The 14816-nt window shown below is 50.6% G+C and overlaps 1 protein-coding gene across 1 annotated transcript in view; it reads left to right on the top strand.

The window, feature by feature from the left end:
• The first annotated feature begins 1596 nt into the window (after positions 1–1596).
• The window catches only part of LOC119968766 (interferon-induced GTP-binding protein Mx3-like), a 37513-nt gene continuing 24293 nt past the window's right edge, over positions 1597–14816 (top strand). Inside the window, exons 1-4 of the mRNA XM_038801468.1 lie at positions 1597–1817; positions 9067–9259; positions 9468–9605; positions 10845–10996. Coding sequence (XP_038657396.1) covers positions 9070–9259; positions 9468–9605; positions 10845–10996 — 480 coding nt within the window. The 5' untranslated portion in view covers positions 1597–1817; positions 9067–9069. The remainder of the gene's footprint in view (positions 1818–9066; positions 9260–9467; positions 9606–10844; positions 10997–14816) is intronic.

Here is a 14816-nt window from a genome sequence, read left to right on the forward strand (position 1 = left end):
AAGTATTTGCCCACTCAACCAACCTGGCCAAGTCACCCAGCCTGGTGCCATCTGCAAATCTGGAGATATTGCATACAATTCCTTCATCCAAATCACTAATGTATATTGTGAAGAGCTGGGGTCAAGCACTGAGCCTTGTGATACCCCACTAGTCACTGCCTGCCACCCTCTGCTTCTTGTCTGCCAACCAGTTCTCTATCCACGTCAATATTACTGCCAATACCATGAGCTTTAATTTCCTCACTAATCTCTTATGTGGGACCTTACTGAAAGCCTTTTGAAAGCCCAGATACACAGCATCCACTGGTCCACCCTTGTCCACTCTGCTGGCCACATCCTCAAAACATTCCAGAAGATATGTCAAGGATAATTTCCCCTTAGCGAATCCATGCTGACATGGGCCGATCCTGTCCCCACTTTCCAAATGCTCAGTTATTTCATCCTTAATAATTGGCTCCAGCATTTTGCCCACCATTGATGCCAGGCTAACTAGTCTATAATTCCCCGTGTTCTCTTCCAGAGTCTATAGAATGCTGGAAAATGATCATCAGTGTGTCCTCTATTTCTAGGGGCATTTCCTTAAGTACTCTGTGATGGAGAGCATCAGGCCCTGGGGACTTATTGGGTTTTAGTCCCATCAATTTTCCCAATGCAATTTCCGGACTAATGAGGATTTCCTCCCGTTCCTCCTTCATGCAAGACCCTCAGTCCCTTAGTATTTCCAAGACACAGACACACGCACACACACATGCATACACACATGCAAAACACAGACGCACAAATACATGCACATACACAAGACACAGACACACACACAAGACCCACACACAGACACACACAGGAACACGGATGCACATACGTATACATGAGGCACAGATACACACACACACAAGACACAGACATTCAGATAATATGAACTTTCACCTCCATCTTGACCCCCTTTTTGTTTTTTGGTTCTCGTGAGTTCGCGCATGCGCAGAACTGGCGGTGTGGTTCAGCGCATGTGCAGACCGGTCGGCGTATTCTGGCGCATGCGCAGGGGGTGTCTTCTCTGTGCCGGCCATGGCGGAACCCTACAAGGGCCGGCGCGGAAGGAAGAAGTGCCCCCACAGCACAGGCCCGCCCGCAGATCGGTGGGCCCCGATCGTGGGACTGGCCAGAAACTGACAGCTGCTCGGCCCCCAACTGGTGTGGCGTGGTCCCCGCCCCCGATCGAAAACCCGCGCCGGTGAATACGGCAGCCGGCGTCGGAGCGGTGGGGTGGGGTTCACGCCGTCCCCCGGGGATTCTCCGACCCGGCCCCCGAATGAACAACATTAATATTGTGGAGGCTAGACAAGCCTTGCTCATTGTGATAGCAGAGTAGGCCTAGGTATGGGGAGAGGGGCTTTGCCAAATAGGGTGTTCCACTGGCGTTGCTGCGGATTTTCCTTGAATCCTCTGTCTTTAACTTGTCTAGTTGCTCTCTCTCTCTCTCTCTCTCTTTAATTTAAATATCTCATTCCAGCCACAGGCTTTCAGCAACTGACAGGAAAAGGACTTTGAATTTAATCCTGACGTAATAGTCTGAAATTGAAACAGAAAGTGAGTTTGGAAAGTCAGTTCCTGCTTGGTTCCAAATCTTCATACAGCACCCCCCCACCCCTCGTACCACCACCCCACTCCAAAAAAGAAAAGAGGATCTGCGAATTGATCTCTGTTTTCTGGGACAAAGGGGGCTAGCCGTCAGCACAAAGTGAGGAACGGTGACGCAAGAAGGAAATTTTAATTAGCTGTCACCGCAGAGGCTGAACATTGGCCCGGCCTAATTCACTCAGGTAGGTGCAGCCAGTTAACAATCTGCTCTCTACCCGCCCGTTCCTGTGTTCACTGCTGCAGGATTGAACAGACTGTTACTGTTCTGTCCCGACACTTGCTGATCGATTCACCTTGATGAGACAGAATCAAATTTCACCGGGGGAGCTGACACAGGAGGGTCACTGAGGGAAGCATTGGGGGCTCTGAGGACACGGTGGGGGGTGGGGTTGGTTTGAGGAGTCATGGGGGCTTTGAGGAGACATGGGGGCTCTGAGGAGACATGGGGGTTTGAGGACACATGGGGTCTCTGAGGACATGGGGGATTTGAGCAGACACAGGGGGTTTGAGGAGACATGGGGGGGCTTGAGGAGACATTGGGGGCGGAATTCTCCGCCACGTCCGACGCCGTCGTGAAACCTGGAGAGTGGCCAGTCGGGTAGTGCGGAAAACACACTTCTCGTTGTTATATGTGAGGTTGAGGGATTGGGCGGCCTGGAGGAACCTCTGAAGGTTGGTGTCATGGTCCTGCTGATCATGGCCGCAGATGGTAACATTATCCAAGTACGGATATGTAGCCCGCAAACCGTACTGGTCCACCATTCGGTCCATCGTTCTCTGAAAGACTGAGACCCCGTTAGTGATGCCGAAAGGGACCCTGAGGAAGTAGAAGAGTCAGCCGGCTGCTTCAAAGGCAGCGTAGTGGCGCTCTCCCGGGCGGATCGGGAGCTGGTGGTAGGCCGACTTCAGATCGACCGTTGAGAACACACGGTACTGTGCGATCTGGTTGACCATCTCCGCTATGCGGGGAGGGGGTACGCATCCAGTTGCGTGAATCGGTTAATGGGTTAATGTAGTCCACAACCATCTGATTCTTTTCCCCGTTCCGGACAACCACTACTTGTGCTCTCCAGGGGCTGTTGCTGGCCTCAATCATCCCTTCCCTCAACAGTCGCTGGACCAACAACTTGATAAAAATCATGTCTTGGGAAATGTACCGCCTGCTCCTGGTGACGACGGGCTTACAGTCAGGAGTGAGGTTTGCAAAGAGGGAAGGGAGGAGGGACCTTGAGGGTCGCGAGGCTGCATACCGTCGGGGGGGGGGGTGTAAGGGTCCGCCGAACTGTAGGGTCAGGCTTTGGTGACTGCATTGGAAGTCTAATCCAAGCAGTGGGGGGGGGGGGGGGGGGGGGGCGCAGAGGTGAGGGAGGACGTACAGCTTAAAACGAGCATATTCGGCGCCCTGCATCGCGAGGTTAGCGATACAGTACCCCCGGATCTGTATCGAATGGGATCCGGAGGTAAGGGAGATTGTTTGGGAGGCTGGGTAGATGTGAAGGGAGCAGCGCCTTACCGTGTCAGGGTGAACAAAGCTCTCCGTGCTCCAGGAGTCGAAAAGACAGGGGGTCTCGTGCCCGTTGACCCTGACGACCATCATGGAGTTCTTCAGCTGTTTCGGCTGCGACTGGTCGAGGGTGACTGCGCCGAGCTGCGGGTAGCCGGTGTGGTCGGCGGTATCACAAGATGGCGGCTCCCATGAGTCGCACGTGTCGGTCGGTGTTGGAGCCGGCGGCCAAGATGGCGTCCCCCATGAGTCGCACGAGTCCCGGCAGGCACGCAGCCACATTGCAGGGTCTGCGGACCTGTGAGTCCATGGGTCGGGCCTGGTGAGCTTTCAACTTCTGGGCTTTAGGTCGGCCCAGACAGACTCTGGCGAAGTGTCCCTTTTTGCCACAGTCGCAGCACGTAGCTGTGCGGGCTGGGCATCGCTGCCGGGGGTGTTGATCCTGGCCACAGAAGTAGCACTGCAGGCCCCCGGTCTGGACTGGCAGACGCGCGGCACAGGCCTGTGACGTAGTCGGGTCCGACGGGGGCCGCGACGATGTTGTCCACGAGGGGTTCGCCGGGTCTGCGGGGAACGCACTGGGGCTCTGGTAGGCCACCCCACCGTGTCCAGCAGGCCAGAGGTCCCGTTTTCCAGCAGGCGCTGCCTGATGTAGTTTGATCGGACCCCAGCCACGTAGGTGGCCCGGATCTGCAGCTTCATGTGCTCCTCGGCCGTCACATCCCGATAGCTGCAGTTCCTCGCGAGTAGAGTCAGGTTTTCCAGGTAGTGGTGGGGGCAGTGGGGGTGGGGGTGGGGGTGGGGGTGGGGGTGTGGGTGGGGGTGTGTGCGGTGGGGGGGGGGGGAGGCGTCTGGGTGGGGTGTGTGGGAGTGTGGGTGGGGGGGTAGGGGGGTTGTGGGGTGGGGGTGGGGGGTTTGGAGTGGGTGGGGGGTGTGGGGGTGGGGGTGGGGGTGTGAGTGGGGGGTGTGGGTGGGGGTGGGAGTGTGGGTGGGGGGTGGGGGTGTGTGCGGTGGGGAGGTGGGCGTCTGGGTGGGGTGTGTGGGAGTGTGGGGGTGGGGGGTGGGGGGGTTGTGGGGTGGGGGTGGGGGGGTGGGGGTGTGAGTGGGGGGTGTGGGGTGGGGTGGGAGTATGGGTGGGGGGGGTGGGAGTGTGGGTGTGGGGGTGGGGGTGTGGGTGGGGGTGGGAGTGTGGGTGGGGGGGTGTGGGAGTGTGGGTGGGAGTGTGGGTGGGGGGTGGGGGTGGGGGCTGTGGTTGGGGGTGCGGGTGGGGTTGTGGGTGGGGGTGTGTGCGGGGGGTTGGGAGTGGGTGGGGGGTGTGGGAGTGTGGGTGTGAGTGGGGGGTGTGGGTGGGGGTGGGAGTGTGGGTGGGGGGTGGGGTGGGGGGTGTGGTTGGGGGTGTGGGTGGGGGGTGGGGTTGTGGGTGGGGGGCGTGGGAGTGTGGGTGGGGGTGTGAGTGGGGGTGTGGGTGGGGGTGTGGGTGGGGGGTGGGGTTGTTGGGGGATGTGTGAGGGTGTGGGGTGGGTGGGGGGGTGGGTGTGTGTGGTTGGGGGTGTGTGGGTGCGGGAGGGGGTGATTCAGAGTGATTCCCGCCCGTTTTCCAGCGGGTGTGGGGACTTAGTCCCCAGGAGGGAGAATCCCGCCCCAAGTACCCATATATCTTTGACCCATATCCCTTAATATCTTTTCAGAATTATAGAATCTCTACAGTGAAGAGGAAGGCCATTTGGCCCATCAGGTCTGCACTGACTCTTCAAAAGACCACCCTACCTGAGCCCAATACCCCGTCCTATCCCTGTAAACCCACCTAACCTTTGGAAAAATAGGGGCAATTTAGCATGTCCAATCCACCTAACCTGCACATCTTGGACTGTGGGAGGAAACCGGAGTACCCGGAGGAAACCCACGCAGACACGGGGAGAACGTGCAGACAGTACACAGGCAAGGACCCGAGGCCGGAATTGAACCTGGGCACCATGGCACATTGAGGCAGCAGTGTTAACCACTGTGCCACCATTCTGCCCCACTGTGCCGCTTAAAGAAAATCTATCTATCTCAGACTTAAAATTAACAACTGATCTAGCTTCAACTGCTGTTTGTGGGAGTGAGTTCCAAACCTCTACCACCCTTTGAGTGAAGAAAGTCTTCCTAACATCTCTCCTGAACGGTTTAGCCCCACGTTTTAGGCTATGCCCCCAAATCTCCAACCCTTGGGAATAGATTATCTTCATCCACCCTGTGTTTCCCTGTTAATATCCTGGATACTTCAATCACATCACCCTTTAACCCTCTAAATTCTAGCGAAGATGGGCCTGATGGCCACCTCCAGTATTGTACCATTCCATGATCCTGAGGCATTCTTGTCCAGGTGTCTTATTTTCAGCCAAATCATAATGTGTGCTTCAAGTCAATCTGTAGGCTAAGCATGTCCGACAACCGTGGTGTGGCATGGTGGCACAGTGGTTAGCACTGCTGTCTCACAGCACCACGTACCCAGGTTCAATTCCAACCTCGGGTGACTGTGTGAAGTCTGCACGTTCTTCCCGTGTCTGCGTGGGTTTCCTCCGGGTGCTCCGGTTTCCTCCCACAGTCCAAAGATGTGCAGGTTAGGTGGATTGGCCGTGCTAAATTGCCCCTTAGTGTCTAACAGGTGAGGTGGTGTTATGGCGATAGAGTGGGGAGAGTGGGCCTTGGTAGGGTGCTCGTTCAGAGGGTCTGTGTAGACTCACTGGGCCGAATGGCCTCCTTCTGCTCTGTAGGGATTCTATGATTCTATGATACTCGGTAGACGATGTCCACATGACCAGAATTTCACGCTCCCCCACCAGTGGGTCCATGGGATTGACCCCAATGACAGTACTCCTCCCATTGCTCATGCTGCAGGGTGAATCCTTCCTCTACAAAATGGCAGATATAGAGAGGAAGAGAATCTCTCCCTCTCAGAGGGTTGTGAGGTTTTGGAACTCTTCCGTAACGGGCTTTGGAGGCAGAATATATTTAAGGAAGGGCTGGAAATATTTTTGATCAGAAAGGGGGTGAAAGGTTACCAAGGGGGAGGGGTAGGCAGCAGCGTGGGGTTGAGGTTACAATCAGATCGGCCATGATCTCATTGACTGGCAGAGCAGCTCCCTCTTGTGGATATTCTCGCACTTTCAGATTTCTGGAGACCTTTAATTAGTAGCTGTGACTTCAAGGCTGGGAGACCAATCCCGAGGTGCTGAGGGTGTGGATTAAGATTTCACAAGCAGCTCGTTTCGATGAAGAGCAGGGGAATCCTCCCCAGTTTCCTGATCAATATTTACCCTTTGGACGGCTGGTTTGTGATCCAGAGGAAGGCCAACATCGTGGGTTCAATTTTCATACCCAGCCTAGGTTATTCATGAAGGCCGCACCTTCTCAACCTTGCCCCTCACCTGAGGTGTGGCGATCCTCAGGTTAAATCACCACCAGTCAGCTCTCCCCCCTCAAAGGGGAAAGCAGCCAATGGTCATCTGGGACTATGGCGATTTTACTTTTTGTTCATCCTTCAACCCACATCACGTAGACACACAACTTTTGGTAGTTACTCCCTGGGTTTACCCCAGAAGATAAGCTATGGGACGTCGAGGAAAACCCGTCACAAAGACACTGCAGGAATTGCCTGAAAAGTTTCAACTTCTGATGGAAGATTCTCCTGCCTTCTGGGACCCTGCCAAAAAAGGAGTTTATGGGCGGGATTGTTTGGCAGCATCCGCCCGGCGACCTGAAATTCCGGCCCGAGGCCATGGGACCTTTACATAGTCCCCGTCTCGTCTGTGTTGATCTTGCAATGGGCCTGTCTCAGACTCTGTCTCAGAGTTGGAGTCGGAGACTTCAAATGCTTTAACTCACTCATCTGAATCGTTAGACAGGAAATGTCAAACTGAAATAAAAGGTCTAACTCCTGGGTAACTATGTAACTGATTCCCCCCCCCCCCCCTCCCCCAGATTCATGAGTGCCCACCTTCGATTTCCTCCTTCCCCCAACCCCCCAACTCCCCTCCTCAACTCTCCCACTCCCCTCTTCGACCTTCTAACGCCCCGCCCTGCCCCCAACTGCCCTGACACCCTCTGAACCTCTAGCACCGTCCTCCACTCGATCCTCCAGCCCCCCCCCCCCCGATCCTCCAGCCCCCCCCCCCCCCACCCCCCACCACCCCAGACCCTTCGGAAAAGTCCCCTATCAGAATCAGCATGGCAGACTTTCGAGACTGTCCACTCACTTCCCTCAGTAGTTACCCAGGCAATGCTAGACTGACAAAAAGGTCTAACTCGTGGGTAACTATACAACTGACCTCCAAATTCACGCCCCTCTCCATAACTGACCCTCAGACTCTTTGTTACTCCCCCACTGTCCCGACCTGACCCTAACCAATCTCACCACCCCGCCCAGCTGGCAACCTACCCACCTTGCCATCTACAACCTTGCCACCGTATCGACTCTGCCACCTCCCAGCTGCCGCTCTGCCACCCGACCCACTCTAATGGTACCAATTCTGATGTTGTGCCAAGTCAGACAGCAGGATGCCCATGGAAACGCAGCCAGCAAGAAGTCAACCCTCAGAGAGGAAGGAGAAAAGGAAAACAATGAGACGAAATAGGGAGGCTTGAAATCTCACTGTACATATATTGCATCCTTATAACCTCGGAATATGGGGCAGCACGGTGGCCTAGTGGTTAGCACAGCTGCCTCACGGCTCCGAGGTCCCAGGTTCGATCCCGGCTCTGGGTCACTGTCTGTGTGGAGTTTGCACATTCTCCCCGTGTCTGCGTGGGTTTCTCCCCCACAACCCAAAGATGTGCAGAGTAGGTGGATTGGCCACGCTAAATTGCCCCTTAATTGGAAAAAATAATTGGGTAATCTGAATTTTAAAAAAATAACCTCGGAATATCTGCTGTGAATAAAACTTTGAAGTTAGTTTATTGACTGTCATGCCACACTGTGTCCCTATAACATGCTACGGCTCCACCTAGTGGTTACATTGGGGAATGGTAAAGTTTTTTCACCCAGTGCTTCACTTGACAAGTTCCTTGCTATGACGCAGAGGACTGAAGTGAACAATTCTTCAGGAGCTGGCCCCCTGTTTTCTCCCATCACTGCTGGGGTTTTATGCTGGAAGTGGCTGGCAGAGACATATGATGTCTGTCCACATGTGAGCATGCATTGTGTTGTGAAACAACCCTTTGGGTGTTTAAGCACACCTTTCCTCCACAGAACAGGACAAGCAACGGAGATGCTAAGGATCAAGACCCTGAGTGGATTTTTTCTTTCTCTCTCTCTTACTCTCACTCCCTCTCTGACTCCCTCTCTCTCTCTCTCTCTCTCTCCCTCTCTCCTGCCTGCCTTTCCCTTGATTTTGTCCATCCAGGTGCCACAGACAAAGACTTTACAAACAACTCCAATCTCGGCGCTGTTGTTTCCAGACAAACAGATAGCCTGTACGCTTACATCTTTAAACCTCCTCAATGCTGAAATCTGCAGGACTTAGATCGGGTTACCTACAATTAAAAACTACCTTCTTCTTAAAAACTCACAAAAACCTGGGTAATTGTGTATTTTACTGTCACGCAGTGTAAACAGTTAAGCACTCCTGAAATTGGCAAGAAAATCGTTTTTTAAAAATAAGAACTTGTGGATGTCAAATGAGGAGTGGGAAAAGAGGGGAGCCACCTGCCCCCCCCCCCCCCCCCCGCCCTCACCAGATTGTAACAATGGAAAGTAAGATTCAGATTTACACAGAGCCCTGCATGACCTCAGAATGTTTCAAAGCAATTTACCGTCAATTCATGTACAAGATGCGGGACTCACTAGGCGGGGCATCTAAAGAAATGACACTGTGCATATGATACATTTCACCTCCACCTCTGAAGACAACAATTAAGGATGTTTGATTGCATTGCTCTGTTTTCAGAAAATGGCCAGCCTCTTGTACACTGATTTTGAAAATAAAATTCGTCCTTACATTGATCTCATTGATTCGATGAGAGATTTGGGCCTTGCCCAGGACCTACCACTACCCGTCATCGCCGTGATCGGGGACCAGAGTTCAGGGAAGAGCTCGGTGCTGGAGATGCTGTCGGAGGTGGCTCTGCCCAGGGGCACGGGTAAGAAACCTATCATGTTTATTCACTGTGCCTTCCATCTTATGCCATGGGATAGTTGCCTTTAAACATGAGCCGTGCCCAAAATACATTTATTTCTCTGTGCCGTGTTAGTGGAGGCACCTGTCCATTTATCGCACTATCTCCAATATTCAAATCGTGAATATATTTGTGGAATTCAAGGTACTCTTACTGTGATGTTTCACATCAGGTATCGTTACCAGATGCCCTCTTGAGTTGAAACTGAAGAACGCAGAGAACGGATCGCCATGGAATGGACAATTACATTATCGAGATTATTCGGTAACACTGAACAGCCCACTTCAGGTGGAAGAAGAAATTAAGAAAGGTACAAAGTGTAAAACGATTGTTCACCAGTTTCATTCAAATTAAATTGATTGGGGAAAAAAAGCACCGTGCAATGTGTTAGGGGGAATGGGTGATGCAGTGAGTTAGACACCTCTGGTATGGGGATTCAGTGTTAGGTGGATTGACCATGCTGAATTGCCCTTCATGTCCAAAAAAGGTTACGTGGGGTTACGGGGATAGGGTGGAGTTGTGGGCTTAGGTGGGGTACACTTTCCAAGGGCCAGTGCAGACTCGATGGGCCGAATGGCCTCTTTCTGCACTGTAACTTCTATGATTCCATAACCCAGGCTCACTGAGTGAAAACTCCCTGCCTCGTTGGCTGCGGGAGACCTGTGGAAAATTCTTTTGAAAATTCCCAGGGCTGTTCACGTTGGGATCACAACGCTCCTAATTCCACAATCATTAGGATGCAGTTGTGTGCTCTCGATGTTCTCCAGGTGCCATGTTTGATGGAACTCTGCACCGCTCCAGGATCTTCACCTCAAACCTCCTCAGGGGGCTTGTTAAATCCAGTGCGTTGAGTTCTCATGATTCCACATGACTGGGTGCAGGATTGTCATCTGTTTCTTTCAACAAACAACAAAAACCAGAACCCTTAAGACAGTAAAAATGCCTCAAGATGCTTCACAAGGCACCAAGTCACATCAGGCCGTCTTAGAACAAGTGATCAGGTTAAGGAGATAGGTTTAACTAGCGACTGACAGGAGTGGAGAGAGGTAGAGAGCACAGAGAGGTTTAGGGATAGAATTCCAGAGTTTAGGCCTAAGCAGCTGAAGGCACAGCCACAAATTGGGATGTGTCAGAGGTCTGAATGGGACTGGAAGAGGGTACGGAATAGAGAGGGGGGGGGGGGTGGGGGGGGTGGCTGGAGGTAAGATATTGAGGGAACAAGTGGATTTGAACACACAAATGTGAATTTTAAAATCGTGCCAGACTGACAGCTAACTTGGTTTAGTGATGATGTGGAGATGCCGGTGTTGGACTGGGGTGGGTACAGTAAGGAGTCTTACAACACCTGGTTTAGTGAGAACAGGGGTAATGGGTGAACAGTGCGATCACAGCTCAGAGATCCACCGTCTTATGGCCACGTTACCCCTGGACGATGATGGCTGTGTCTCCCAAAGGGTGTCACCTAATCGGATATCTATATGTAAAATGGAGATGATGCTATTGCAGAGGGCAATTATGAAAAAAAAAATGCACGTATTTTATTTTACAGCCCAGGAAAAACTAGCTGGAAGAACTGGATTAAGTTCTGAACTGATCAGTCTGGAAGTGGAATCGTCTTGTGCTCCGAACCTGACCCTGATAGACCTGCCTGGAATCATTAGGGTTCCCATTGGCGACCAGCCTCAGGACATTGGACTCATGGTAACCAGATCTGGTCTTAATATGAGCCACACAAGTAGAAGTTCTTAGAAACAGCATTTTAACTTGTTATTTTACAATTTGGTCTTAATCTTAATTCCAATTAGTTACATAAGAACATAAGAACATAAGAACATAAGAACTAGGAGCAGGAGTAGGCCATCTGGCCCCTCGAGCCTGCTCCGCCATTCAATTAGATCATGGCTGATCTTTTGTGGACTCAGCTCCACTTTCCGGCCCGAACACCATAACCCTTAATCCCTTTATTCTTCAAAAAACTATCTATCTTTACCTTAAAAACATGTAATGAAGGAGCCTCAACTGCTTCACTGGGCAAGGAATTCCATAGATTCACAACCCTTTGGGTGAAGAAGTTCCTCCTAAACTCAGTTCTAAATCTACTTCCCCTTATTTTGAGGCTATGCCCCCTAGTTCTGCTGTCACCCGCCAGTGGAAACAACCTGCCCACATCTATCCTATCTATTCCCTTCATAATTTTAAATGTTTCTATAAGATCCCCCCTCATCCTTCTAAATTCCGAGTACAGTCCCAGTCTACTCAACCTCTCCTCATAAACCAACCCCTTCAGCTCTGGGATTAACCTAGTGAATGTCCTCTGCACACCCTCCAGCGCCAGTACGTCCTTTCTCAAGTAAGGAGACCAAAACTGAACACAATACTCCAGGTGTGGCCGCACTAACACCTTATACAATTGCAACATAACCTCCCTAGTCTTAAACTCCATCCCTCTAGCAATGAAGGACAAAATTCCATTTGCCTTCTTAATCACCTGTTGCACTTGTAAACCAACCTTCTGTGACTCATGCACTAGCACACCCAAGTCTCTCTGAACAGCGGCATGCTTTAATATTTTATCGTTTAAATAATAATCCCGTTTGCTGTTATTCCTACCAAAATGGATAACCTCACATTTGTCAACATTGTATTCCATCTGCCAGACCCGAGCCCATTCACTTAACCTATCCAAATCCCTCTGCAGACTTCCAGTATCCTCTGCACTTTTCGCTTTACCACTCATCTTAGTGTCATCTGCAAACTTGGACACATTGCCCTTGGTCCCCAACTCCAAATCATCAATGTAAATTGTGAACAATTGTGGGCCCAACACGGATCCCTGAGGGACACCACTAGCTGCTGATTGCCAACCAGAGAAACACCCATTTATCCCAACTCTTTGCTTTCTATTAATTAACCAATCCTCTATCCATGCTACTACTTTACCCTTAATGCCATGCATCTTTATCTTATGCAGCAACCTTTTGTGCGGCACCTTGTCAAAGGCTTTCTGGAAATCCAGATATACCACATCCATCGGCTCCCCGTTATCTACTGCACTGGTAATGTCCTCAAAAAATTCCACTAAATTAGTTAGGCACGACCTGCCTTTTACGAACCCATGCTGCGTCTGCCCAATGGGACAATTTCTATCCAGATGCCTCGCAATTTCTTCCTTGATGATAGATTCCAGCATCTTCCCTATTACCAAAGTTAAACTCACTGGCCTATAATTTCCTGCTTTCTGCCTACCTCCTTTTTTAAACAGTGGCGTCACGTTTGCTAATTTCCAATCCACCGGGACCACCCCAGAGTCTAGTGAATTTCGGTAAATTATCACTAGTGCATCTGCAATTTCCCTAGCCATCTCTTTTAGCACCCTGGGATGCATTCCATCAGGGCCAGGAGACTTGTCTACCTTTAGCCCCATTAGCTTGCCCATCACTCCCTCCTTAGTGATAACAATCCTCTCAAGGTCCTCACCTGTCATAGCCTCATTTCTATCAGTCGCTGGCATGTTATTTGTGTCTTCCACTGTGAAGACCGACCCAAAAAACCTGTTCAGTTCCTCAGCCATTTCCTCATTTCCCATTATTAAAACTCCCTTCTCATCCTCTAAAGGACCAATATTTACCTTAGCCACTCTTTTTTGTCTTATATATTTGTAAAAACGTTTACTGTCTGTTTTTATATTCTGAGCAAGTTTACTCTCATACTCTATCTTACTCTTCTTTATAGCTTTTTTAGTAGCTTTCTGTTGCCCCCTAAAGATTTCCCAGTCCTCTAATCTCCCAGCAATCTTTGCCACTTTATATGCTTTTTCCTTCAATTTGATACTCTCCCTTATTTCCTTATCCACGGTCGATTTTCCCTCTTTCTTCCGTCCTTCCTTTTTGTTGGTATAAACCTTTGCTGAGCACTGTGAAAAATCGCTTGGAAGGTTCTCCACTGTTCCTCAACTGTTCCACCATAAAGTCTTAGCTCCCAGTCTACCTTAGCTAGTTCTTCTCTCATCCCCTTGTAATCTCCTTTGTTTAAACACAAAACACTAGTATTTGATTTTACTTTCTCACCCTCCATCTGTATTTTAAATTCCACCATATTGTGATCGCTAACTATGAGATCATGAATCAATCCTGTCTCATTACACAGGACAAGATCTAGGACCGCTTGTTCCCTCGTAGGTTCCATTACATACTGTTCTAGGAAACTATCGCGGATACATTCTATAAACTCCTCCTCACGGTTGCCTTGACCGACCTGGTTAAACCAATCGACATGTAGATTAAAATCCCCCATGATAACTGCTGTACCATTTCTACATGCATCAGTTATTTCTTTGTTTATTGCCTGCCCCACCATCTCGTTACTATTTGGTGGCCGATAGACTACTCCTATCAGTGACTTTTTCGCCTTACTATTCCTGATTTCCACCCAAATGGATTCAACCTTATCCTCCATAGCACCGATGTCATCCCTTACTATTGCCCGGATGTCATCCTTAAATAACAGAGCAACACCACCTCCCTTACCATCCACTCTGTCCTTCCGAATAGTTTGATACCCTCGGATATTTAACTCCCAGTCGTGACCATCCTTTAACCATGTTTCAGTAATGGCCACTAAATCATAGTCATTTACGACGATTTGTGCCACCAACTCATTTACTTTATTCCGAATACTACGAGCATTCAGGTAAAGTACACTTATGTTGGTTTTTTTACCTCTGTTTTGAATCTTAACATCTCCAGTTTTATTCCTTTTGTTATTACTGGGCCTATTCACTGTGCTCCCCTCAGTCACTGTACCTTGTACTGTCGCCCTTATGGATTTCTGACTATGTCTTCTCTGCCTTGCACTTTTCCCCTTACTTCCTTTTGTTTCTGTCCCTGTTTTACTACCTTCCAACTTCCAGCATTGGTTCCCATCCCCCTGCCACATTAGTTTAAACCCTCCCCAACAGCTCTAGAAAACACCCCCCCTAGGACATCGGTTCCAGTCCTGCCCAAGTGCAGACCGTCCGGTTTGTACTGGTCCCACCTCCCCCAGAACCGGTCCCAATGCCCCAGGAATTTGAATCCCTCCCTCTTGCACCATCTCTCGAGCCACGCATTCATCCTATCTATCCTGACATTCCTACTCTGACTAGCTCGTGGCACTGGTAGCAATCCTGAGATTACTACCTTTGAGGTCCTACTTTTTAGTTTAACTCCTAACTCCCTGAATTCCGCTTGTAGGACCTCATCCCGTTTTTTACCTATATCGTTGGTGCCTATGTGCACCACGACAGCTGGCTGTTCACCCTCCCCCCCCCAGAATGTCCTGCAGCCGCTCCGAGACATCCTTGACCCTTGCACCAGGGAGGCAACATACCATCCTGGAGTCTCGATTGCGTCCACAGAACCGCCTGTCTATTCCCCTTACGATCGAGTCCCCTATCACTATAGCCCTGCCATTTTTCTTCCTGCCCTGCTGTGCAGCAGAGCCAGCCACGGTGCCATGAACCTGGCTGCTGCTGCCTTCCCCT

This window comes from Scyliorhinus canicula, chromosome 7 (assembly GCF_902713615.1).
Source record: "Scyliorhinus canicula chromosome 7, sScyCan1.1, whole genome shotgun sequence".
NCBI classification, from domain to species: Eukaryota; Metazoa; Chordata; class Chondrichthyes; order Carcharhiniformes; family Scyliorhinidae; genus Scyliorhinus; species Scyliorhinus canicula.